General features: G+C 50.3%; 1 protein-coding gene across 3 annotated transcripts in view; it reads right to left on the reverse strand.

The window, feature by feature from the left end:
- Positions 1-1,746: 1,746 nt before the first annotated feature.
- SEC14L1 (SEC14 like lipid binding 1) overlaps positions 1,747-27,054 on the reverse strand; it is a 47,168-nt gene continuing 21,860 nt past the window's right edge. For 2 of the 3 annotated variants that reach the window (XM_044378672.3, XM_026484056.4), the window contains 15 exons: positions 21,019-21,168; positions 20,769-20,900; positions 18,838-18,966; positions 17,546-17,780; positions 16,169-16,278; positions 14,396-14,585; positions 12,593-12,681; positions 11,888-11,958; positions 10,798-10,969; positions 10,353-10,487; positions 8,226-8,360; positions 5,982-6,233; positions 4,719-4,897; positions 4,368-4,469; positions 1,747-2,267 (listed from right to left, as the gene is read on the reverse strand). In XM_044378672.3, coding sequence (XP_044234607.1) covers positions 2,252-2,267; positions 4,368-4,469; positions 4,719-4,897; positions 5,982-6,233; positions 8,226-8,360; positions 10,353-10,487; positions 10,798-10,969; positions 11,888-11,958; positions 12,593-12,681; positions 14,396-14,585; positions 16,169-16,278; positions 17,546-17,780; positions 18,838-18,966; positions 20,769-20,900; positions 21,019-21,168 — 2,097 coding nt within the window. In that variant the 3' untranslated portion in view covers positions 1,747-2,251. The remainder of the gene's footprint in view (positions 2,268-4,367; positions 4,470-4,718; positions 4,898-5,981; positions 6,234-8,225; positions 8,361-10,352; positions 10,488-10,797; positions 10,970-11,887; positions 11,959-12,592; positions 12,682-14,395; positions 14,586-16,168; positions 16,279-17,545; positions 17,781-18,837; positions 18,967-20,768; positions 20,901-21,018; positions 21,169-27,054) is intronic. The other variant, XM_048226526.2, reaches the window with a different exon arrangement.

Genomic DNA, 27,054 nt, shown 5'->3' on the forward strand with positions numbered 1-27,054 from the left:
CTTTTCCGGCCCCTGCCCTGCCTCAGCCTTCTCTCCTTCCCGCAGGCCCCGTCTTGCTTAGCTTTCATTCCACTCCTGGAGGCTTCCCTCAGCGTGGGACCCCTCCTAGCAGGGAGCCCCGTCAGGCCGTGCTGGCGGCTCCAAGGGCCGACCCGACCGCCCCACAGACCCCTCACGGCCATCAGGAGGGCTTCCCTGGGGCCCTGCTCCTGTCCATGAGGCTGACCACTGTTGGACCCTGCGGCTTATGACTGTTGCGGGTCTGGGCCTCTGTTCGGGCTTTGTGCAGAACCGCATCACCTAGTTTGGCTGCGAATGTGGTCCGTGCGGGTTTTCATCGTGGTAGAAAATAAGTAACAAACGTTGCCATTTTAACTCTTTTCAAGCCCACAATTCAGATGGCCACAGGTTTAAGGCTCTGCAGTCTAGCTGCTATTTTTACACAGGATGCTGCTAACCTGCTTTCCAAAGCCCTTTCAAACAAAACTGATTCACTGGGGGGCGCCTGGGTGGCTCAGTCAGTTGGGCGTCTGCCTTCGGCTCAGGTCAGGATCCCGGGGTCCTGGAATAGTGTCCCATGTCGGGCTCCCTGCTGAGCTGGGGGTCTGCTTCTCCCTCTCCCTCTGCTGCTGCCCCTGCTTGTGCTCTCTCACTTGCTGTCTCTCAAATAAAATCTTAAAAAACAAAAACTGATTCATTGGTTTGTCATGACATTTTATGAGAACACCTCTGCCTGGACCAGAGAACTGACAGGTGCCCTACGCTTGTGTTCAGGTATGAAATGAAGTGACATGTTTAAGGAGAAATACACAGTCAAGGTCTGGTGGGCCAACAGAACGGTGTGACTGTGGTTTGGGACATCCCACGTTGTTGCCACGCTCTGAGACGACTGAGGGACTGCGGGCAACAGCTGCTCGCCTGTTTCTCCCGTTGTCACGGTGAGAAGCTGATGCTAAACCAACAGCTTGGTAAAAGCAGGCCTGACTCGAGGGCTGGCAGAGAACTCAGAGCAGGAAGGGAACTGGCATAAGCCCTGCCCTTCCTCCAGCAACACGCTAAGGCGTCAGGAAGGCACGCAGCTGGTGCTGAGGTGGGAATGACGCGTTACCTCCCTTGACTGCTGACAAGCTCAAAACTCAGACGGGGCTACGGAAGTGCGGACATTCACGCACCTTCCCGCCACCCCACATCCTGGTCCGTCCCCTCAGGCAGCTCCCACAGACCCTGACCAGGAAAGCAAACAGCTCCTGGCCGGAGGCACGCAGGCGGTGAGTCTGTCCTGGCCTGCTCTGCCCTCCTGGGCCCTGCCAGCCCTGCACACCACTGGCAGGCAGCCGGCGACAAGGTGGCCCGAGTTTCTGAAGGTCTACACCTGCCCATTTTCTTTTTTTCTGAAGCCACGTGATTCAAGGATCCGTTTTATTCCTGAAGAAAGTGTCTCAGGCAGCATATGCCACGAGCCGTGTTTGGCCTCATGGAGTCCAAGGAACACTTCCTGCGGCAGCGAGCGAACTGTGAGCGCTGGGTGTCCTCTGTGGGTCAGCCGCTCAGAGCTGCGATCTGCCTGCAGGATCGCCCGCGCTCCTGCAAAACGGTCCCACACAAGAGACGCTCTGCGCTGGGACTTCTAGAATCCCAGAGCCCTGGCTTCAGATTCCGTCCGCAACCTCTAAAATCTCCTAAGAATGTCACCCTCTCCAAGGGAGGCTGCCGCTTCACATCTCACAGGAAGAAAGAGACATTCTCTTCTTTAAACAGTTCACATTTATTATTGGTAACAGTAAAAAAATCTTTTAAAGACTATCAGTATTGTATTACCAAGAGTGAGGTAATATGTTTACAAAACATTTACAGAATTTGATATGCAAATAATGAATTTAAGAAAAAAAGTGAGTTAAGACACTAGTAATAGAGGGGAAACCAAAAGAACCCTTAGTACAGAAAAAGGTGGAGTGTGAAAAGTGAGGGCACTGGAAGCAGGCGCGCAGTCCGGTCTGCGTGCCCGCGGCCCCTCCAGGGAGAAGCAGGCGCGTGTCGCTCGTGAGCAACCCTGCAGGCGCCTGCGCAGTGATGTGCTTTGAACTCAGAGACCCGTTCAGCTCTCTGGGGACAAGACAGTGCCACTTCTGAGTCAACTTAAAAGGAACACGTCTTCGGACTGGGGGAGGGGGGGATGGCTGCAACTCAAACAGTTCTACAAACATCCCTGGGCTGAGGTGGACTGTGGAGGGAAGCGTTTTCTTGGCAGCTGTCAGCAAAATCGCCATCTGAGACACAAAGAAAGAGAGAAAGAAAGAGAAGGAAGGGACCACCTTCAGGTCCTTATAATTTAGAAGCAGGAAGCACTGATCAGAGCAGCACAGGTGCACTAACTAACCCTACGGTGCTTTCTGGAAACAAGGCTTTAGGTGCCAACGGTGAACGTATCTCTTCAAAGGGAACGCACTCCGGGAAGGCCGGCAACCGCGGAGAAGCGGGGCCCTCACTGACCAGGCGTTCCCCCAAGTCCGCTAGGGCTCGCCCGCGGAGCACACACGCCCTCCACACGCTTGCCCACTCCGCGGCCACCCACCTCGGGCCTCGAGAGCAGACGGGAAGCAACGCGGCCCAGGGCTTCCGTGCCCCTCACGGCCACGTGGGTTTTGGCACAAATCTTAAAAACACAGCCTCTTCCAACACACGACACCACACATCACATCCTTATCACAAACGCTAACCCAGTGCAACATCCAGACAGATTCGCAAATGATCTGCTTTTCCCATAAAAAGCGGAAAAAAACATGGGCCAACACAAGAACGCCACGCTTTGTAATCGGGAATCAAAAACAAAACACAAAAGGCAAACCAAGCTCATACTCTGATTTGCTTCTAGGAAGAATCCCTTGTGACTTGATGTCACTTTCTACTTGCCTCGTTTCTCACCAACGCCACACTGACGCCCACCCCACAACACCCCCACCCCCATACACTGCCACACTCACCCACGTGTGCCCCCCACGCACTGCCACATTCACACGTGTACCCCACACTGCCGCACTCTGCGCATGTGCCCATTGCCACACTCACACGCCCCACACACATTGCCACACCCACCCACGTGTGCCCCCCCCCCACATCGCCACCCATTCCAAACACCCACCCCGTGCACTGCCTCGCTCACATGCATGTGCCCCCACGGCTACACTCACATGCACAAGCACACCCCCCACAGATGTGCACCCCACTGCCACACTCGCGCGCACACACCCCACACACATTGCCACACTCACACACACACAAACCCACTGCCACACTCACACGCGCACCCCCACCACTGCCTCACCCACCCCGCATGTCTGCACACGCAAACACAGCCCCACACATCCGCAATTTCCTGCTATGAAGCAGCGGGGCCCCTGTAAGCCACACGCGCTCCTGGAGCGGACACACGGCAAGAACACTCATCAGCACAAAGGAGCAGCGCACAACTTCAGAACGGCAAACGTGACGGAGTCTTCACAATAGCCTTCTAGTGACTGGAAAGACCACGTGGGCTCTGACACTATCAAGCTAAGAGGAGGCACAGGGGACGTAAGTCTAGAGTGAGTTCAAAACTAGCATTTGCAGGTAAGAACACCACACCGGAAGGAAAAGGGAAAGAATCCCTTCCGCACGAGTTCACATACAGAAAAACCCTGCTCTGAAAGTACCAAAAAGATGTGGAAAGGAGGAAAGAGAAGCTGTGTTTAATGGTGGCGGTGCTCTCCTGCTGCCGTGGGGGGACCCCGAGAGCCCCTGGGCCTAATCGCACCCACTGCAGGATAGCGGGTCACCTGCCCGGGGGGCCCGAGCGGGATGCTCCCCACGGAAGCAGCACTGCCCGGAGGACAGGTGCCTAGAGGGCAGCCCCTCAATCCGTGGGCCGTGCCGGCTAACAGCAGAGGGTGACACTGTGACGTGGTGTGGGGACGAGCTGGCAGTTCCTGCTCCGTGTAGGAAGGTGGGTCACCTCTGAAGGACGGTGGAGGAATTCATCCGCTAATGGACAGGGTGTGGAGGTTGCTGGAAACATTTTTTGCATCAACATCTGAGACGAAGTCAACCTCTTAACTGTATATAAACTGCTTTTCTTTCACGAGAGCCCTTGTGCTCTGGGTTGATTCTGTGCACGCTGTATACAAAATCTATGGCTACGGAGTTAGAGTTAGAACTACCTGTCGAGATAGTCTGGGATCAAGGACTACATCTGCCATCTGGACAGCTATCTGCTACCTAGAGGGTGAGGAGTCTGCACAGTGTGGCCGCCGGGCGGGCGGCGGAGCGCGGCGGGCTGTCCGAGAAGGCGCGCTGTCCCCTCCGCGCCCTGGGCACGGGCGCTGCGGCACTACCTGGAAATCATGGAGCTGGACTGAGACTGGCTGGACGAGGTGGTGGCGGCGCTCAGCTGGGAGAACCCGCTGTGGCTGGACTCCAGGCTGGTCATAGAGCCTCTGCAAACAGCACAGGGAGGGGCGAGGCGTGAGGACCCCACCGAGGGCCCACTCAGCCCCCACCACACCCACAAAGCAGGCTCCCCCAGAACCGCGGCTCCCTGCTGGCCCGGCCCGCGGATGACGTCATCAACCGGCCACAACGAAAGGCCCAGAGGCCGTTCCACCGGCCCCTGAGCCCCGTGGACTTGCAGAGCCCCCCCCCCAACCGCCCGTGGTGCTGCGGGCCGGGGGGCAGGGAGCCCGTACCGGAAATCCTCGGAGCCGATCACTTCGGTGTAGTACATCACTTTGCACTTGTGGGACGACACCTGCAGGGAGGCCAGCACGTCGTCCACGCGGGGCAGGTTGGTGGCGGCGCACGCAGGCATGCTGTGGAACCGCCACTGCAGGATGTAGAAGCCCGGCCACCTCGTCACGTGGGAGCCCTGGAACGAGTCAGGCACCGCCGATGAGGACGGACTTCCAAGTGCCTGCCCTTCCCCGGCCCCGGCGGACACCGCCCGCACCTTCCCCAAGCCCACTCGGATCCAGCAGCGACGGCCGGCCATCTCAGTGGCTGCAGGACCAGTCGACTCCCTGCTCCGGGGCCAGGCCCACGCCGCCTCCCCGGCCCGCCGGCCCCGCAGCACGGCCCCTCCCAGGTGCTGCGCAGGCCTTGGGGGAAGAAAGGCCACAATAGAAGCAGGCTCCTGGTGGGGCGGGGGGTGAGAGAGCTCAGGGGGCCCTTCATTCAGCCTTAAGGGGGCCAAAAATGATCATCTGAGCAGGCAGTACCCTCTTGGACCTGCTTCCAGCGATCCTACTAGAGCATTCTGGTCAAAGGGGTGGCAACCTAAAGTAGAATGTCAACCTGTGACAATTACCTTCTTCATTTATTCTGGAGCTTAAGTCATTCATTACTTTTAAAATTAAATAAAACACTCTCGTTTATTCTACTTCTCCGACCATCAAACACTGACAGACTCTCCCCTGAAAACTGTAAAGACAGCAAAATTATGCATCTATTATGCAGGCCAGGAGCACCCAAGAACCACCGTTCTGAGTACAAGCACTCAAAATAACCGGCCAAAATTTTAAAAACGAACTGACAGAGCATCTTTCAATGAGTGAGAATGCTCAGTAATGACGGTTAATAGTTCCCCAGCACATGCTTGGCTCCCTGCTACTCAGGGTGACTGTCCTCTCGGTGGAAGTCTGGATCCCAGCTGTCCACGTGCCCAGAATGCCCTTCCCTTCCTTCCACGTCACTTTTGTGGAACTAACTTCTGAAGAAAACTCACGCACTTTAGATAAAAGTCATGGATTCATTCCAAAACCCCTGCTCAGGTCTGAGTTCCTTCTCTTTGGAGTCTCACGGGCTTCGTGGGTCTGACCCGTAACTAACATGGGACACGCCTGCGGGCTCCCCCGCAGACAGACGGTGCCAGCCACGCAGGACGGCAACGAAGCAAAAGACCTTCCTTTGGAAGACAAAATACCCAAGCTGTGGCGAGGCACAGACGGCTGTACCTGCACGCTCTCCCCTTCCCTGCAGATCAGCGGTGACTCCACCATGCTGTAGTCACGGCCCAGCTGCCACACTCTGTCTATTAGCTGCACGTTGTTCCCTCCTGGGGAGGTGATGCTGTGTGCCCCCAGGGAGTCCTTTTTGGGAGGCTGGGGTGACCTTTTGGAGTGGTAGATGTTGAAGACGATGTCCCCTTTGCACACGTCAAAATCCCAAGTGATCACTGAAGAGGCGTCCACAATCTGAATGAGGATCTGGAGAAAGAGACTGCATTAAGCAACCAAGGTAAGCACGAGCCCCCGGGGCCTGTGCTGACAGCGTGGCAGCTTCGTCCCTGGGCGAGCTTCTGGGCCCAGCCGTGCGTGTTGTGCGAGGGAGGGAGACATGTCCTGTCAGCCATCGCTTCACCCGCACCCAGCTTTTCCTGCTCTCCCACCTCCCAACCTTCCTGCTCCGTGTCACGTGCCAAGCTCCAGGCTCTCCCTTAGCTACCCCTGCAGCCCAGATTTCCCACTGCACGAGCCTTAGCACTCTGACACACAGACTCCTAGCCGTAAAAATGCCTTAACGACAGAGAGCAGAAGTGACTCAAGATGGTACCGAAGTGGTTCCATGGATTGTTCTAGGCTGGTGAGCACAAGGACAGTCCCAGAGAAGGTGGGAGCTACATAAAGGGCACAAGGAGGAACAGAAGGAAGCGATCCAGGCAGGGGGAGGGGACAGAGACTCCCAAGGAACAGAGGCAGCTGGGGCAGGGTGGGGAGAAAAGAGCTACGTGGCATGGGGCAGGGGAAGGGACCGCGGGGACTGAGTGCCAACCTAAAACCCCAACTTCCAAGCGGCGCCCTAGAAAGGTTCCCAGCAGGGAACAATCAAAGTTGTAGGGTTTCAAACATTACTGGGGGAGGGATGTGAGAATGGAACCCAGCTGTGCGAGGTCAGCCGAGGCCAGCCGTGCCCCCTCCTCCCTGCGACACCCGTCTGCTTGCTCTTCAGCGCTGCGCCCGTCGTCAGGGTCCACCACTGCGGCTTCTCACCACACAAATACCGCCTCGGGATCTCCCTAAAGAGCAGATCCCACAGAGCACAAGAGTCCTGTCTGGGAACGGCGACAGTCCTTCTGCAGCAAAGTGGCTCCCCAGGGGCAGAGCTCTGCAGAGACGCAGCCCCTGCGCTGACAAGCACCCTCCTTCCCGCACTCACCGTGGGGACACTGAATTCAGCCTTTATTTCAAGGGTCTCATGTCCTTGATTTGTGTTTTACTGAACCCCCAAGCGAGGTCAGCGTCCTGATGTAGGAAACCCACGTTTCACAGACACCCTGGGAGCACGAGAAACGTCCTATGCCACGGAATCCTCTACCACAGCCAAGAGCGCGCTCCCCATGAGAAACGGGAACTCCACCTCCTCGCGCCTGGTCTCCAAATAAGGAATTAACATAAATAATCCTCAAGGCCCCGTCGTTGACAATCTGACTTCCCTACGGAATCTCCGAACGGGGCAGACCAAGCCCGCCTCTACGCGTTCACACGGCGACAGCCCGCACCTGCCCCGCACGCGGCGGGCCGGCCACGCTAGCACACACGCCGGCGGGGACCGCGCACTGAACGCCGGCTCGGTGCCCGGTGCCGCCGTCCTCAGCAACCACCCCGAGGCACAAAGCTGCGCGAGCCCAGGAAAGGTGACTTGGTCGTGAGCCCTCACAGCTCAGGCCGCTCACCACGTCACAGGACGCGCAGTGTTTGCAAAACGCAGGAATGCCCTTGCCTCCACACCGAATGCGACGGCGAGAAAGGAAAACGGAGATGTGCTGCTTTCTCCTCACTCCACTTGACTTACAAAAATGGGCAAATTCCTTAACAAATATAAATAACCGAGGCCCGGTCACAAAAAAACAGAAAATGAAACCAGCCCTACAGAATTGTTGGATAAACTAAACTTGAGAGTCAACAATGTCCCACGGGAAAGCCCTTCCACATGCCACTCCTCCCTGTGCTCAGGGGTCTCTGGTAAAGCAGAGGTCGGGGGGCCTAACCTCCTTCCGGGCGCGGACCCCTGAGAGATGCCTGTCCTTCAACGCAGACTTTCTACTTCAACTAAAGGTTTAAAAAAAAAAATCTAAAGACAAAGACCAAAAAAAGGATCTGATTCTTCTAAAGTAAATCTTATTGGGAAGACCCGCCGAAGAAGGGCTCTGCGGGGAGAAGGGGCCCCGCCACCCCGGGCCCTGGGCGCGGACGGCGCACCTCGTGCGGGGCTCCTTTGAAGACGCTTGCAGACTGGTAGATGGTCTCGGTCCAGAGCCGGAGGTCTTCGTTCTCCAGCTCCTCCGCAGTCCTGTACAGGGACTTGGGGACCAGTCCGCCCTCGGGCACCTCACACTGGAAACACAAACACGGCAGTAAAAGCTGTGCCCACGCAAGGGACCCTCTGAAAACCAAGACTCCGTCAAGGGCCAGGCCCCGGCTGGCGCGATGCCCCCGGCCGCCTGGGAATGGAACACACTGGCAACGTCGAAACACCTCCTGCAGGACTTAGTAACGTAAATTGTTAAAACCTCCTAAATATACATGTCTTACTGTTAACTAAATGAGAACACGCTGAAGCTAATTTACCACAGAATTTACACTACTACGTATGAGGTACCGGACTCCATGACTAACACCGGTTCGTGGAAGAATTATAAGCAGTTACGCTGCACTGTAAAGAGAAAACACGATGTTCAGAAAAGTTTTATTCTCAGCAACTACAGGCAGGTTTTATTATAAGCTGTGACAGTTAATATATAAATAACCAATGATGAAAGCTGCGTTATCTAACCCGAGTCAGATCAGTCCACACCACCAGACAAAAAGTAATTAAGGAGAGCCCCTTCTGAATCCGCCTGAAACAGGCGAGGTTGAATCAGAATCCATATACCTCACGCATTTCCTAGTTGACCTTGACCTAGTGACCCAACACTGAAGCTCACGGAGTCCCAGCACGTCCTGCACTAGCGGCCCTGGGAAGCGATGACCCCGGAGCACGCGCAGCAGGTCAGGAGACCTCCGACGGACCCGGCGCAGGGAAGCAGGGAGCGCAGGAGAGACGACAGCCTCGGCGCCAGAGCCTGGACCCGTGGACGAAGGAGGACTCTCACCGTGGGGGACGTATCGTGGTCGGTCCGGTGTGCCGTGGGTCAGGTCTCCCTCTGCCCCAGCTCACCATCAGAAGAACCAGCCACTCGGGACCATTCGTGACATGAGTGGTCTGTGGGCCGCTACACGGCCACCCCCCCAGTTTAATCTCACGGCCCTCGGTAAGGGAGGGTCCTGGGACACCCTGCCCCCCGCACCGCACTGACGCCTGCAATTCCTGACAGTAGGACCGAGGCCCTGAAAGCTGAATCTGGGTGCTGTTCAACTCCTCTAACCAACCCCAACGACTCCCCTGAAAACCCAGCTCGTTGGCTAAATACGTGCATCAAGTCCAGCGTGTACACATCTCGAAGGGACTTTACTTTCTGTGAGATGACACAGATCCTCTCTGAAGAGAACCAGACTCCCCTCTGGCTTCAGCTGTTACTTCAGGAAGCCACCTGGGCCTCTGCAGCCTTCGGTCTCCCTCACGCTCGTCAGCCGGGCGCACCCCAGGGGCTGTAACGTCCTCAAGGACCCCTCATCACAGTTCAGGGCACAGAAGTGGATGTGGCTGCCTGATAACCTAGCAATGCCATGTACCCAAAACCCCAGACTGCAGAAGTAGTTCCCTTAATGTGTCCCCGTCAAAATGTCACCCTTACTTATTGTCAAGGGGGAGATCTTGCAGAATCATTTTGAGTTTTAAAGTACTTCTAGAGGGGCGCCTGGGTGGCGCAGCGGTTAAGCGTCTGCCTTCGGCTCAGGGCGTGATCCCAGCGTTGTGGGATCGAGCCCCTCATCAGGCTCCTCCGCTAGGAGCCTGCTTCTTCCCCTCCCACTCCCCCTGCTTGTGTTCCCTCTCTCGCTGGCTGTCTCTGTCAAATAAATAAATAAAATCTTTAAAAAAAAATAAAAAATAAAGTATTTCTATAAAATGCACAGCTCCTCAAAACAGTTATAAGAAATCTGATCTGCACAAAGCTGAGAGAATAAAGCAAGCTACAATTATATTAGGCTTGAAACAAATTCTCATTAGTATCTAACAATGAAGAAATGTGCATATTGTCAACAATTACCTAAACGGTTCTCTGTAATTTAACCCTGGGTCAGAGATGTCAGCCAAATAAAGAAAAACTAAAAAACACAATAATCCAAACTAAAAGTTCTGAAAATCATTTGTACCAACCAACACCCACCTTTCCTAGCCACCCCTGTAAAGCAGCCAAGCGTACCGCTGCCTGCCTAAATACATACCATGCACTCCCCGCTCAGGAAATCTGGGATAATCTCTTTATCAATGTAGTCCAGCAGGCCTCCAGGACCCTGGTAGTCATTTCCTGCATAAATCAGGAATTTCCTTCTGGTGTTGTCATCAATGAATGGACTAACCTGTAAGTAATGAGAAAAGACCCTGTAGTCATTTTGCTTTGCTGTCTGACTTCCAAAGATTAAAATACAGTGTGACAGTATGAGTGGGCGGGGGCGGGTAGAGGCAGGGAGTCTGATACACTTTTTCCATAAAGTCTATTTTCGTGACAAAAGGATTCTCACGAATTCTTTCTTCCTTTAAACAATTTGAGAAAGTATGTATCTTTCCACATTTGTGATTTCCCGATTAGTTAAGACAGACACAGGGATACGAATGCACGCATATCTGCCTTCTTCATGACTGTCTCTACAGCACGAACCCCGAACCCACCAGTGTCCAGAGGACAGGGAACACGCGGGGAGCGCGGAGGATGAGGAGGCGGCCGAGCGTCTCGGGGTAGTTGGCCTCCACCACCTCTATGATGCGCAGCAGGGCCTTGACGCCGGGTCTCCATAGGTGGCGCATGTTCAGTCCCTCCAGGTCCACCAGGCAGGTCCACGAACTGCAGGGGTGCAGACGGGTGAGCTACTCACTAGAGACGGCATGCGTGCAAACCAGGTCCTAAGCTATCTTCTTCTTGATATTACGAAACAGTCATTTATATCCGTTTCCAAAAATAGACCAGTTTCTAAAAATTAAAGTGTTATGAACCATATTTCTATCTACTTGTATGACACATACGGGATCAGTGTGGTGGGACCAATACCTGAAATAGCAAAACCTCAATGGCTAATTGACAATTAATAACAACCTCATTTGGACACATTTGTGACCCGGCAGGGCACGAATCTGGCTTTTTAACGCACGGTGTGACCGACTGCGAGCAGCTCTTCTTCCACAAATACCTACTGAAGCCAGCAGTGTCTCAGGAGCCGACAATACAGCAGGGACGGAAAAGCCTCGCAACCCCTTCCTGTCATGGAGGAACTTCCGTCCCCGTTAACCTGCTGTGCCTTTCTAGTGCCCACCTCCGAACCACAGCACATTTTCCAAATAGTTTACCATAACTACAAGTATGGCTGAGAAATACAGAACAATTTCCTTGTGCCCCTGCAACTAAAACAAACCAACCACACCAACCTGCGACCCTGGGCTCCCAAGGACCATGCGGACTAACCAGACGGGCCGACCCACTAAGACTGAGGTGACAGCAATGTCTCACTCGGGGTTAGAAATACCAAAATCCAGCACCTATCCCTCCCAACTGACCGAATTACACGGCTATCTATCTTCTGACCGAATTACACGGTTATCTATCTTCCACCTTCCGGAACACTGCAGAAAATGGGAAGAGATTTAGATCTGGTTCTCGAAATCTCAAAGCCTAAAAATCAAACCAGATTTTGGTCCTAAAAGTCAACTAGAAATATTTACCTCACATTCTCAATAAGCTGGAAGGAAAAACAAAATCAACATCTACCTGATAGGTCGACCGAAGACTTTTGTATTTTCTTCACACCGTCTCAGCCCTTCTTCGTTTATGGAGAGAACCTATGTGTAAAATGGCCATAAAAAGCCCATGATTAGTCTAAGTAACACCACTGTGTCAAGCTATGAACCAAAGTGACAATGATACAGCCCTCTGAGCAGGGAGTCTGATGCGGGACTTGATCCCAGGACCCCGGGACCACGACCTGAGCCAAAGGCAGATGCTTCACCGACTGAGCCCCCCAGACGCCTGTTTGGTTTATAATTTATGCACACTCTTCTCTTCCTAACTGTCCACACTGTGGAGGCTGAAGTGGATGGGGAGCCTGGAGTCCGGGGGGCAGGAAGGGAGCATTTATAACTGTCCAGGTAAGAGCTGTGAGGACCTGCAGGTAAGCAAGTGTTGGGCAAAGAACACTAGGAAGAGGTCTGATCCTAGACGTGGCTCAAAGGGAGAGGGGGGCTGGGACCAAGCCAATGGAACAAGACGACCCAAAACCAGTCCCCACGAAGTCATTTGAGTGGCTATACAGATTTTTTATTGACACTTCCCTGTGAAAGACATTTTTATAACTTCCGTGCCCTCTTTTGAAATTTTAAATATATATTACTAGAGTGGCCTTCCTAATGACAAAAGCACTCCCTGCTTGCTGTACCAGCTGTAAGGCCACCTCCTGCTAGCAAAGGACGCACTTACGTATCGCAGCAGAGCCTCCTCCCCGAGGGCTCTCACCAAGCCCTTGGTGTCCATCTGTCCCAGCCTGAGCACGTACAGCGGCCGCCCGTCTGCAGGAGGGGAAGGAAAGGTATGGTCAGCACCGTCCCTGATGAGCAGCTGACAGTACAATTCTAGGAACCTTAACAAGGAGCGTGCTTTCCCACTTAGAAGCCGCAGCTGGCCGTGTGTTGCAGGACACCCCCAGCCGCTGCCCCTTGGCCCAGGAGGAGAGGCCCCAGGCACCACTCAACCTCTCATCTGGCTCCAACCATGGGTACTGACCGGGGCCATCGCTAGGCTCGGCCCCTCCCTTAAACCACCAGGGGGTTAGCAGAACTGACTTTCAATAGCCGGGGGCGGGGGGGGGGGGGTACCTCAGAAGATCCAGAGACACTTTTTTCCGTGAATACGGAGTATTTTAAAATTTTCTTTCTTAGGGAAAACATTTTCTTTCATTTCATGAGTTATTAAAAAGTGAATACCTAGATTTTTTTAAAAGCCAGCTTCCCTTGATTCCCATCCAAAGATCAGGATAAATGAGGACTTTCAGGAAGTTTCCGTACCATCCAGCACATGCTGGCTCTCGTTTACAGCCCAAAGTTCTGAAGGATGGAACCCGAGAGGAACCTCACTCACTATACGAATGCTGTCGTCACGGGCCAGCTACATAGGGGGAAAAAGAGCTCGGTGGCCACAGTGTCCCCTTGAGTCAGCAGGTTCTCTAGATTCTGGACTCCTGACACCTGGTGCCACACGGGAGCAGCAGAAAGGACAGGAACGGACCTGCTGCTGACCAGCAACTAAGACTTGGCTTTTGTTAATGCAGGGTCAGCACTGTCATCTTGACAGACGTCCCAATTTTCCTTGTACTTCTCAGCCGGTCTGGATCTAGATCTGTTCTACTTAAAACAAAAAGGTCTTTGTACTCCCAAATCTTATTGAAAGAAGATTTATAAGAAGTGTCTCCCAACATGTATAACATACATTGGTTAATGTTTCACTACTAAACTCTAATATTTCAAGGGTGGGAAAGCAGAACAAATGTATATTGCTAGTAAAAAAGAACAGAGCTACAATTAATCTGGAAAAGTACGAAAGATGAAGTCTGGAAAACGGACAAATCCGAGCTGTTCCGTTCTGGAGGAATCTGCTTAGAGGGGGAGGGAGTTGCAGGGCCATCCCTGTGCCGCTCCACGTCTGCGATTCCGTTCTGTCCACTGTCCAACTCCGAATCAGGAAACGGTGAGCACGCCTCTGGCAATGCCGGCTTTCCTGCAAGGCGTGCTATGGAAAGCGGTCCAAGAGAACTGTGCTCACCTGACTCACCCTTCATTGTAGGGGTACCACTTCCTTGGCTTATGTTTTGCTTCCTGCCCAAAACAGAGCTGAAGTTCTTCACTGTTTTGATGTAGAAAACCTGGCTGTATATTTTTATAGATCTTGGAGGGATTTAAGTTATTAAAAGTTCCTTTACTAGCATTGTGCTCCTGAAAACACTGCCCTCAAACTTGTGGGTTTTTTGAAACAAAGTCTCTGTGACTAAGAGAGGTGAAGAAATTTGGCGGCCAAAGGGCCATAAGCCGAGGGAAGGAGCAGACAGCCCGCCCCTGCTGCTCTACGGGGGCTATCAGAGGGCTTCTGAGCGGGTGGAGTGGTGCGGGGCTGGCCATGATGAAGGGGCACCACTTTGCTCAGGCCGGGAGAAGGAGGGCTCAGGCATTCACGGCCCCCTTCGACTCTGAGCAATGTGGCCTCGAAGCACGTCCAGGATGCCCAGCCCACCTTTGTCATGATGGTGCCAGCCTCCCGCGTAGTAGTCCTGAAGGACCTGGGGAGGACTCCAGGTCTCAAGAAGGTAGTCCACCTGGTGCTGCTTTCGCCAAGTCAAAGACTGACACATGATCTCTCTGGCTTTGTCGATATTGAAGTCCCGGGCACGTAAGAACCGAAGAATATGCTCATCTTTTGGGATCTATTAAGAGAAAAAGATGTTTCTAAGCAATGTTGAAAGTTCTAAGGGAACAGAGCTCTAAAACCGGCACTTCTCATCCAGAGGGAGCTGCATTATTGCACTATTTAAAATTAGCCATTACTAAAAAAAAACCTTCCTCAATGCTTTAGAAAATTGGTATCATTAGTCTGAATAACCTTTATAGTATTCCATTTCAGCTCCAGCCAAGGAGAGCAAAGGCATAACTAATCTGTTAAACATCAGTTGCTCCAGCTCACTGGGCTGATTTAGGACTGTGGTCTGGGCGCACTGCTCTGTATTTACACCACACCAGAACAAAAGTTAGAATACAGAGTCTTGTTGGCTTGGGTAGGGGTGGTGGTGTTCCTAACACACACTTCCTCTAAAAGGGTAAGTCAACTTCTCTGAGTGAAAAAGACCAAAACCACATCTGAGTCTCATCTGGCCCGGTCGTCTTCATCTGCGGCCACGCGCTCGCCGATGCGCGCTGCTGGTCCACAGGGGGCAGGAGGGCGGCGGGAGGGGAGCCTGCCAACGACCCCCCTGCTGGGAGAGCAACTCAAGGCACTGAGATGGCGTTGCTGCCGCTGAGAAAGGATGTGGGTGCTGGAACCAAAACCTGGCTTCAAACCCTCAGCCCAGCGCTCGCTCGCTGGAAGGCCTCAGGCAAGTGACTTCACTGCTCTGTGCCTCAGTTTCCTCATAGGATAAAAACATCACCACCTCAGAGGGCCGCTGGGAGGACCTCAGAAAGCTCCTAAGAGCGTCCGGTACGCGGTGAGAGCACAACAAACGACAGCGTTACTACAGGGGTCGTGCTCTCGACAAGGGACACGCAACAGCCCTCAGGATGTGGTCGCAGTAACCCGGCTGACGGAATTCGAGAGCGGGCCGACTCCATACAATCCCAGCTTCCTTCTACGAGGTGACGCCAGCAACCAGCTGGACGCTGCCTGTGCTCACTACCAGCCCCCCATTAGTATGAGGCTTATCGGAAAAACCTGACTCCTTAACAAGGCTAAAATTCTACCAAAAACCTCAAAATGAAAGCTCAAACACTTCTGGTCTCGGAATAACCTGTGAACTCTTTCCAAAGCTTCTGAAAATTAAAATGTCTGAATACTTAGGGGCGCCTGGATGGCTCAGTTGGCTCAGATTGTGATCTTGGGGTCATGAGTTCGAGCCCCATGTCAGGCTCCTCGCTCAGCGGGAGTCTGCTGGATATTCTCTCCCTCTTCTTCTCCCTCTACCCCTCCCCCTGCTCTCTAAAAAAAAATATCTTAAAAAAAAAAAAGTCTGAATTCTTGGAATAGAATATTGCTTTGTAACTTGACCTGTAGTTGTTTTTAAGGGACCCTCCTCTGGGAAACCTAGAAAAGCACAGCTGATCATCCGTAGACGGGGATCACGACTCGCCATGAGGGACTCCGATGCCACACCCAGAAACACAGATCCAAGGACGCTGGGACCGACAGGGAGACCCCCAGCTATGGCAATCGGGAACATCTGCTCTGAGTAACTACGAGCAGGACCGGGCTCAGAGGCCACAGACAGCACCACTGACAGGGGGCGCGGGTTCTCACTTTGCCCTTGTGGGTTTCCTGGAGCCACTGGCGAAGCCGGATCAGGCAGCTCTCCTGCAGCGGGGTCAAGTCACCCAGGTATCTCTTGATGTAGTCCGCATCTAGTTTGTCTGGAACAGAAGTTACAGGACAATATTTACACAAAGAACACTGGAACATGACGGTTTCCAAAGTCATCCTGCTCAGTTAAGTGTGCTCCCCGAGTCGTAGAACTCAAAGACGGCCCAGGGACAGCAGAGCTAAGCCGGCCCCCTCGAGACCCTCAGCGACAGTCTGTAAGATGAAATCACTGACCAAGCCCCAGGTCAGGCTACTGATTCAATGATATTCCCTGATCACCCTGTGGTCAGCTCTATTTGCAAAATCTCAATAGTATTTACGACAGAAGAAAATCTGTAACAGTTAGACACTGAGTGACTCTTTTAATTCAAACTTTATATAAAGAGGACCCACATGCCATAAAACAGTGAATTGAAACAAGTACGTGGACTTAACCCTATTCTGAACAGAGCCGCTGTACTCAGGAATACAAGAAGTCTCCATGATCGGGGACCATGAATACAGCCAACACTCAAGAGGTGGAAAAACCAAACGTGTCCCCAAACCAATTAAAGTGTCTGCCACCTGCTACCTACTGAATGGCAAACAAATGGCACAGGTTAGCTGCAGAGAAGCAAGCATGGGAAGAGAAACGGCAATACTTGAACAAAACTTACAAGTGGTAGAATTTTCTTGCATGGTTTTACAATGGGCATCACTCGGAGAAATAAAAAAGAGGTGCGTGTGTGTGTGTGTGTGCACGTGTGCGCACATGTGTGTTTAACACACGTGCAAGGCAGCACAGCATAGCGGTCATCTGCAGACCCTGGAACCAGCCACCCCTGCTCAGTCCCAGCACCGCCACGGGCCGGCTGTGTGACTCCACGCAAGTTACTCAGCTCCTCTGGCCTCAATTCACTCATACATAAAGGGCAGGTAACAAGCACTTCGTACCAAAAAGGAACCCCTGTTACGTGAGTAAATATTCATCAAGTGCTCGTAACAGGGCCTAGCACAGAGTGAGCACAACGGGTCTGATGGTGACACAACTGGGTTAAAAAGGGTGAGCTGCTACCTTTCATTCACTAAAGAGGCCTTCAATCAAAATAAATGAAACACATTTCCTGGTTTCCAGAAAAGAATAACTTGATATAACCCTTCCTGCCCATTAAAAAAATTAAATGTTTCTTCATTCTAAGAAAAAAAATGTGGAAAAGGGACAGTAACAATATTATCTCCACATGTCCCCGGAAAAAAGAATGGATGGAGGAAGCGGAGGGAAAGGACACCACGGAGCCCCCTAGCCTTGTTGGCGGGACAACCCTCTTTCCGACCCACCGTCAGGGGTCCCCGCCACGGGCTCGGGTGGCCCGCTGGGGCTGCTGAGGGCCTCACTGCCCAGCCCCTCTGCCTGGGCAGCGTCTGGAACCACGACAGCCAAGGACATGGCCTGTTTCTTGCACGATGAGGAGGTCTCTGAGGAGGAAGCGATGGAAGGTGGAGTCCAGCGGGGCACGAACGTTATGCCTTCTTCTTCCAGCTGATGAAGATAGTATTCAATTATTTCTTTTCCCTTTAAAACAAAACCAATTTTAAGGTTAGAATATATTCATCATTCAAATGATTCATCTCCCTCAGGTTTTTAAAACACCAATAAAACCTGAATTGCTACAGAATAAATCTGTAAAAACAAAAGTGAAATGCCTTTGTGTTTTTGTTTTTCATAATTATTTTACTTCCTCTTCTCCAAAGGTCTAGGAAATAATATCTAAAGAGACGGATTTTTCTTTTTATGACTAATTACAAGCACCGATTTACCACACTTGTACTCGATATATGCTTTGTGCCTCAATCCGAATTCTTTCTAACACCCTGAATAGAAAACAAGCCTTCGGAAAGCACTCGGAACCCCGCACGGATACACTTCACAACCATATTCTACACCAACACTGAGCAGCTGCATAAAAATTGGAAGGAAAAGGGGGGACGCCTGGGTGGCTCAGTCGGTTAAGCGTCTGACTCTTGATTTTAGCTCAAGTCACGATCTCAGCGTTGTGAGATCGAGCCCCACATTAGGCTTCACACTCAGCAGGGAATCTGCTTAAGAGTCTCTCTCCTTCTCCCTCTGCATCTTCCCACCATGCTTGCTCTCTCTCTCCCCGCCTCCATCCCTCTCAATAAATAAATTAAAAAAAAAAATGAGAAGGAAAGCTTCTCCACGGAAGATGAACCTAATAATCCAAAGCCTGGGGACGCCTGAGAGACTGCCAGCAAGTGTCTCCTCATGCAGCATCTCCTGCCCACAGACCCTGAGGTGGCAGCGGGGGTGCTGTAAGCCAGCTGCTCCCGCCTCAGCCCCCACCCCAATCTCCCAGTGATTCAAGTGGAGGGTGCCATGGCCGGTGGCTACGCGCCCCTCCCTCCCTCCACCGGCCACCAGGGCCACCTGAACCCCATCCAACCCTATGCCACCCGGAACACAAGGCTTGGGGAAAGCCGAAGTACGGCCTTGTCTTGAAATGGCTGGGATCCCTGACTAGCCATTTCCAGCCTTCTGAAAACACCGCCGGCTCGGAGCAGCTCGGAGGCTCCTGCCTCCCCTCTTCCATAAACTCCCAAGCTGGACTCACTTTTTTAATGTTGCTGGTATATTGTTTCATTGCAATTTTTTCCACTGTGCTTTCGAAACCAAAGAAAGATTTAATATCTAAACTTGCAGACTGTTCAAAACAAGTCCAATCTTCATTTTCAGGGTGAACCTGCAGATAAATGAGAAATCGTTCCATTAACTATGCTGACAACGGACAAGGTCACTTGTCTGCTCCTCGACCGACTGATCACCGAAAGGAAACGTTTTATTTGAGTAATAATGTTATCATCATGAAAGCACCAGATGGAGAAATTACACAGAGGGGTTCAGAATCATGAAAAGACCTAAATATTATTTCTAAAATACTCCAAAAAAAAATTCTAAAAAGGACTGTTAAAAGGAGAGCTTCATTTTCATTCTTGGTTCATTCATTCGCCATATTTACTGAGCAGTGTTCTCCATCATAAACAAAAGGAAGACCCCTGCCTCATGGAGCATACAGTCTGGAGGGGGAGAATGGCAATTAGCCACAAACATAAGAGGTAAGAAATTCTGTCGTTGTTGGAAGACAAGTGCCAAAGGAGAAAGGAATGGTGAAGCAGGTTAAAAGGACCAGTGTGTGTGTGTGTGTGTGTGTGTGTGTGTGTGTCTGTGTGTTGGGGAGGGGGCAGGCAGCAGAATTAAACAGGGTGTTCAGACCGGCTTCATCCCGAAGGGCAGATGTGAGCACAGACTGAAGGAGGTGAGGGCGGGAGTCAAGCAGAGATGGGGGCAGAGTGTTCCCGGTAGAGGGCGCGCTTGGAGCAAAGGTCCTTAAGGGGAAGCACGCCTACGTGATCAGGAACAGCAAGAAGGTGCGTAGGTTTGTGCGCAAGGAAGGCAGGACAGCAGATGTGTGATTAAGAGAAAATGCAGAGCCTTGTAAGCCACTGGAAGGCCTCTGGGCACCTCCTCTGAGTGAAATGCAGGAACACTGTGCAAAGTATGACACAATCTGATAGACTTTAAAAGGATCATTTCGGATTCAGCACTGAGGATGTGTTGTAGGAAGGTAAGGGAGAAGAAGACAGACCCTATTAGATTCTTCTAAGAATCTGGTAACAGAAGTTACTGAAGATTGTGCAGCAGATAAAAGCACTCAGCCTGGTCTTAAAGGGATGCGTTACATGTATCCCCCCCTTTCCCAAAGTCCACGTTCCACCACTTTGCTTTCATGAAAGAGCTACATTTGTACCTGGTTTTGATAACCAAAAGAAATCCAGAGAGGATTTCCGCTTTTAGGAAAAAGGGCAAAAAGGGAAAACAGCATTCACCACTTGTTTTGGAAAAGCCATTACAGAGGCAGCTCGTACCCCAAGCCCAAGCCGTGACAATGGCACCAAGCCCCCTCCCAGAGAGCCACACTCAACATCTCAGGGTCAGGACTCCGGAGCCTAGAACTGTGTCTGTGAGCATCTGGGCTTTGTCTGCATTTATACTGTGCATCTGTTAGCAAGATGTGTCCTAAGGTCTCAGAAAAGCCGAAAGAGGTTATTTTTTGAGTCTAGGAACACTAAAAAAATTTTCCATATAAATTCATACTAATTTGCTGTTTTGCTTTGCCCCATTTCAGCATACGAAAGAGTTCACGGAACGCTCTACTTGCAGATAGCAGAGGAAAACTGTAACTCGGGTCCCTCCATATATACTTCTAAAGTGTTAGAGTGGCACCAGAGAGGAAGGGACATATTAAGGTAACATTTAAAGACAAATCAAGGCATCACTAGGCTCCCTTAACTGCTACAACAATGTAATCCATTCTGCAGTAAACCACACCTGCCACCGTGCCGATCCCACCAATGAGAAATGAGTGACCTCTGAAGGGCTGCCCTCTGAGACAAGGCAGTGGACTGCGTAAAGCGGTGGCCAAGCAACTCCCCAACGCAACACGGCGCCCCCACTCGCGTCTTCCCCCAAATGCTGGTTACTCACGGTGTAGCAGCAGTGCTCATTGATGATGACCCGATTAGAAAAGGTTTCATTGTGGGCCTCAATGTGCAAAGTACGTTCCCGAGAATTCAGTGAGTTTTTCTGGACAAAATAAACATAATCAACTCCTGCAATCTTTAGAAAACAAAATAAAGAGAAAAAGGGCTTATTAATAACACCGAATGCAACAGAAGCTGTGACCATACGTTCATCTAGTTTGGGGACGGCCTTTCTAAGGTGTCCCCGCAGGTACCTTTTTCAGCAGCCTCGGGGCGTCTATGTCCAGCTTACAGCGCCTTTCTATAACGTGAATAGCCCCGTCTTCACTCTTGAACTCACTCACAGTGTCACTGTCCACAAACATTGGAATCAAAGGACATGTAGGAAACCTCCTTTCATAGGCCTACAAAAAATTTTTTAAAAAAGAAATTGAACAAAGATGCGATCTGACAGTTTGTCATTGATAGTGTCCCTGGGAAAAAAGCATCTCTTAATACATGTCAACATGTTACATCACAGTCATCTTTCTCTTTACATCATAAGCTTTCAATAAAAAGAAAAAGACATCCTATGTTCATGGATTGGAAGACTCAACGAAGTAATGATGTCAACTCTCCCCATATGGATATAGAGGTTTAACATAACTCCTACAAAATCCCAGCAAGGTTTATTTTTTTTAAGCTACAGACAAGATTGGTTTAAAATTGATATGGAAAGGCAGAAGAACTCAAATAGCTACAATTATGAGAAAGAAGACTAAATTGGGAGGCATCACTCTACACGGTATGGTATTAGCGCTGACTACACAGCTACAGTGATCCAGGCTATTGGTACTGGCAGAGGGATAGACACAGAGATCAATGGACAGAGTAGAGAGCCGTAAACTGACCCACACATATATGCCCAACTGATTTTCGACAAAGGTGCAAAAGCAATTCAATGGAAGAAGTATAGCCTTTTTTTCCAATAAATATTACTGGAGAAGTTGCACGCCAACAGGAAAAAAAAAAAAAAGGACCTCGACCTGAACCACATGCCTTATATAAAAATTAACAGGGATCAAGGACTTAACCATTTCTGTAACCTTCCTGAAAGGACACCACTATAGGGGCGCCTGGGGGGCTCAGCTGGTTGAGCGTCCAGCTCTTGGTCTCAGCTCAGGTCATGATCTCAGGGTCATGCGACTGAGCCCCGTGTTGGGTTCCATGCTCAGCAGTGGTTCTGCTTGAGATTCTCTTTCTCTCTCCCCCTCTGCTTCTCCCCCCTCTAAAATCAATGAATAAACTCTTAATTAAAAAGAAAGAGGGGCGCCTGGGTGGCACAGCGGTTAAGCGTCTGCCTTCGGCTCAGGGCGTGATCCCGGCGTTCCGGGATCGAGTCCCACATCGGGCTCCTCGGCTAGGAGCCTGCTTCTTCCTCTCCCACTCCCCCTGCTTGTGTTCCCTCTCTCGCTGGCTGTCTCTATCTCTGTCGAATAAATAAATAAAATCTTTAAAAAAAAAAATAAAAATAAAAAAAATAAAAAGAAAAAGAAAGAAAGAAAGAAAGGACCCCACTATAGAAAGGCAGGACAGATGAGCGGCTGCTGTGGGGTAGGGGAGGGGGAGGTGGGTGTGACTGTAACAGGGTAACACAGAAAGATCCCTGGAAAACGTGCTGTATCTTTACCGCATCAACACCCATACCCTGGTTCAGATGACGTACTACGGTTTCCCAAAATGCTACCACTGGGGGAAAATGGTTAAAGAACACATGGCATCTCTCCATATTATTCCTTGTGAATATGTCTTACTAATATATCATGAATCTTCAATTACCTCAAAATAAAACACTTAATTAAAAAAAGAAAGTTTCACTTGCTATATAATTCATCCAAACTTTTAGAACTGCACTCAGGCGCCCGACGGAGTCTGCTGTGTCGTGTGTGGTGATCTGTGAAGACAGCTTCGCCGAAGATCTTGCTACGTTCACACTACAACCCTAAGCTACCCGGCAGCTCACAGGGGTGCGGGAGCAGGAAACCACGGGACTCGGGATGACAAGTCCTGGGCTGTAAGGAGGCGGTAAAAAGAAGCCCAGGGCTGGGCTGATGCCCCTAATAAAGTGAGGGACATCATTCCTCTGTCAGGTTGTCCTAAAAACGGGGGGGGGGGGGCTGACTTCCTGCCTTAATCACAACCAAGCACAGATTTAAAAAGAAATGTATGGTGTTAAAAAGATTAACGGAGATCTGAAAGCAGTGCAGACTGCTCTGATTTTACCTCTGGCAGGGTGCTAGGGGTTCTGGGGCACCACCATACTAAAAACGCCGCCTTTCGCGGAGAAGTTTCCTGATGTTCCCTGTGAACAGGCGTGAAGTCTGAACAGAAGTAATACTCAGATCACAAGAGCTGCACTGAAAACCCCTAAAGCACCAGAGCCACCTATTAACCTCTCCACCTGGTTTTCACCAATCCCACTCCAAGTGATCCCCCACTCTCCGCACACATCTCACCTCCTCTCCATAACATCGCCCGGTCATGCCGATCGGAAAACCTCGGGCTGTGCCCCTGCCGTCTACATATTTACAAGATCCCATGCTAGGCAATGGGAGGGAGGGGAAAACGAAGTAGACAGTTCAGGAAAGGGAGTCAGGAATATAAAAGCATGTCCTAAGAATAAGCAAGTATATAAAGGCTTGAGGAGAAAGAGAACACCCTCAGCTTTGGAGAGTTGGTGGTTTGGGAAGGCTTCATGGAAGAGGAAGCACTGACACTGGGCCTCAATGTGTGGGAAGGTCTGTTTATGGTCTGCAAGGAGGGGAGAGATTTCCAGGAAGAGAACCCAGCAGCGCAGCCTCAAGGGAACGTTAGGGTGCAAACAGGCACCCAAAGCTGGCAGAGGAGGGAACGGTGGGCTGCAGTGGCACTATGACAAGGCAGGTCTCTACTGAGCACTGACCACATGACCAGGCCCTGGGGGCGCGGTGCAGGCCGCCCTAGGGCTGACCTCCTCCACAGGGGATGGAGAAGGAGGGAACTCTACCGTGTGACCAGAGTTGCCTTTTCAGAAATTAATGACAGTCTTGGGGCGCCTGGGTGGCACAGCGGTTAAGCGTCTGCCTTCGGCTCAGGGCGTGATCCCAGCGTTCTGGGATCGAGCCCCACATCAGGCTCCTCCGCTATGAGCCTGCTTCTTCCTCTCCCACTCCCCCTGCTTGTGTTCCCTCTCTCGCTGGCTGTCTCTATCTCTGTCGAATAAATAAATATAGTCTTTAAAAAAAAAAGAAATTAATGACAGTCTTGCACGGGGCAGTCTGGAAAGGAGGCAAAATTTATGTGGCCACCAGTTATATTTGCTTTTTTAAATGTTTTTACTTTGGGAATCGAAAACATATTCTTCATATTTATCTACTCCCCTCCTCCATTCAAATATATTCTGAATCCCATTACTGCTACTATCTTGATAAATCACACAATATTTCTCTCTTAATGCGTTTTAAATAAACACTTAAGAAGTTTATCCAACTGCTCAGACAATACCACAGATAAGTCTCAAGGAGGCCCTAAAATTTGTATTAAGCACTACACACACGAACAATTCTAGGAAAAATTTGCTATCATTTGTTCCAAACTGAAAACCATCTAAACTGACTTTTAAATTGTAATACATTAAAAAAAACCAAAAAACCAAAAAAACAAAACTTGTACATTCCAGCACTATGACGTACAAAAAAACTGAGAACACTAGGGCTTCAAACAAAACAATTCTTTTTAGGTTACATAAAGAGTAAAGTAAGCACTCACCAAGAAACAACGTAAGCTAGGGCCTCTCCTATCAAAGGACCTATTAGATCATTTTGAAAATACCCACATCATCTTTTAAACTTTGGAAATAGAATGGTCAGCATCGGGCATTTCCCACACAGCCTAGCCTTTAATTCAAAACCCAGTACAAACTTTCCACTCCCCGTGAAGTCATCCAGCTGTGCAGACGCCTGTGCACAGACATCCACTCGTACCGCAGCCAGGCGGCACTTCAGGTACCCAGGCTGGGAAGCATCTACCTTCCTCCCTCCACACACTGGTCCGCATCCGTCACCCTGCCCCACACGTGTTACCCGGCCACAGCGCAGACACCAAGTCCCATTTCTTCTGCATTGCCCAAAACAATGTCACTGTTCGATAAACACTTTTTGCATTATGGAATAAAGCCTTACTAAATAAACCAACGAATCCAGCTTTTTGTTTCTGTGCTCACTTACCTGGGCCAATCTTTCAGAGATATGTAAGGTTAATGAATTCTGCATACTGTTGGCACAGAAAATCCTAACTTTCTAGAGGGTTGTGGAAAAGGAAGACTGCAGAAAGCCTTAGTCTCTGAAATTGCTCACAGATACCAGATGCCAGGTTTTCAGCACAAACGACAATCTATAAAGTTGCTACAGCCTTTCAGGCATTCCAATTTAATTAAAAACATTAATACATGTTCTAGTTTATCCACAGGAAGGGCCTAGAAGTAATGACATCTCAGCAGTCACAAGAAACTTGGTGTCTAGATCTTGGTTTCTAAATACCACTCCCTACCACAAAGGAATGCACGCACCGTGAGGAAGTGGCTGATGACAGGTCTGGAGGAAGGAAAGGTCAAGGTGAATTTGAAGTACTTATCAGAAATCAAGGATGTGCTCAGTGACTGATGGGGACATGTCAAAAGGACACAGAAACCAGCCCAAAGGGGTTCCCCTCCCCAACTCTGGGGTCATTTGAGCACTAGAAAGAGAAAAGACGGTAAAGTTTTGTAAGCCATAGAGTGATATTCAAGAAAAATGGACAGGGGAGGAAATCTTACAGGAAAATGTCACGTAATAACCACAAGAGCGACCAACACAATTAGAGAATCCCAGTCGTGCCAGCAGCAATCCTGTCACGGGTTCGGACAGGTTCCACCAAAGGACACTGCTGGGGGGGCTGTCGGGTGAGGCATCACGGTCTCACGCTATCATCCAGTTACAAGGGGACAACGGTGCCTTTACGATGGAAAGATCTAGTAGACATCACCCGGACCAAACGATTCAATCACGACCAACAACGGGACAGCCTGACAAGCTCGTGGGACACTATGGAAGCAACACAACCCACACAATCCTCCCAAGAAAATGTGAGCCTGAAGCTCACGGCGAGGAAACAGGCCCAAGTTACAGAGCACTGTACCAAACTAGCAGCCTGGCCTCTTAAAAATAAATGAAAAACGCTAGTGCCTTTTGAAAAATGAACAGAAAAAGCAGAGAACGATCTAGAATAAAGCCAATTAAAGAGACAGGACCATCGAATGCACTGGCACTTTGATTAGAATAAAAATAGCTATACAGAATATTTCAGGAAATGTGACCATGCATCACACATTAAATAATATCATTCTGTCCGTGTTAAATAATCAAGAAAGGCTGAATAAAATTAACTCTTCCAGAGGAACTTCTCCAGAGAGAGAGAAATGTTCAATGTCTCTTAAAAGGAAAAGTTGCTTTCGCAAGAAAAATAACTATTATAATCATTTGCTCACTCTTTTTGTTTAACATAGCAATTGTTTCAATAATAAAAACAAAACCAGGGCCTGATCCATTTGCCCCGGGAAGAAAGCTGCCTTCTGGGTAACTTAGCTTCCTCCTACCTTCCTACTCCCACTCTTCCTCTTTCAAAAGGGATTTCTGAGCCTGCAATTCGGGAGCCTGGCAACAGTACTTCCAGTTTTTAACCAACCTTTGAGTGCAATTTTGAGACGTCAGAAACTCGTACTGCGCTAAGGAAAACCGTATTTTAGTGAAGATATTTCAACTTGAGAATTAATGAGCTTAACAGTGCATTCTGCCAGGAAAAACCATTGAAAAGAAATTCCATTTAAAGAATCTACCTTTAAATTGAACTATGTTCATACACAATTTAGCCAACGAACTAGGCCAGCTGCTTTCCGCATAACGCCTTGGATATTCTGTGACACTGGACGTGACCATCAAACTCACTTAGACACAGATCTGGTTTTACCCCAGAAGGAATCCATCAGTGAAAAAACTAAACATGGCTTACGTGTGTCTCAGAAGTCGCCAGTGCTCCAGGAAGCAAACATAAAATCGATCAAGACAATAGGGCAAACTGACCAAAGTCCCTCCGAGTTAGGATTCCATAATTCACAGACTATCAAAGTGACAGGGACATATGGAGGGCCTACCAGAGAAGGCCTCATGTTAAGAACATGAATCCTACCTCCGCTGTGCCTTCTGTTTCGTGCACTGGTAAGGGGTTCCGAGTTACAG

Source organism: Ursus arctos, unplaced genomic scaffold (genome assembly GCF_023065955.2).
Source record: "Ursus arctos isolate Adak ecotype North America unplaced genomic scaffold, UrsArc2.0 scaffold_24, whole genome shotgun sequence".
Classification (NCBI taxonomy): Eukaryota; Metazoa; Chordata; class Mammalia; order Carnivora; family Ursidae; genus Ursus; species Ursus arctos.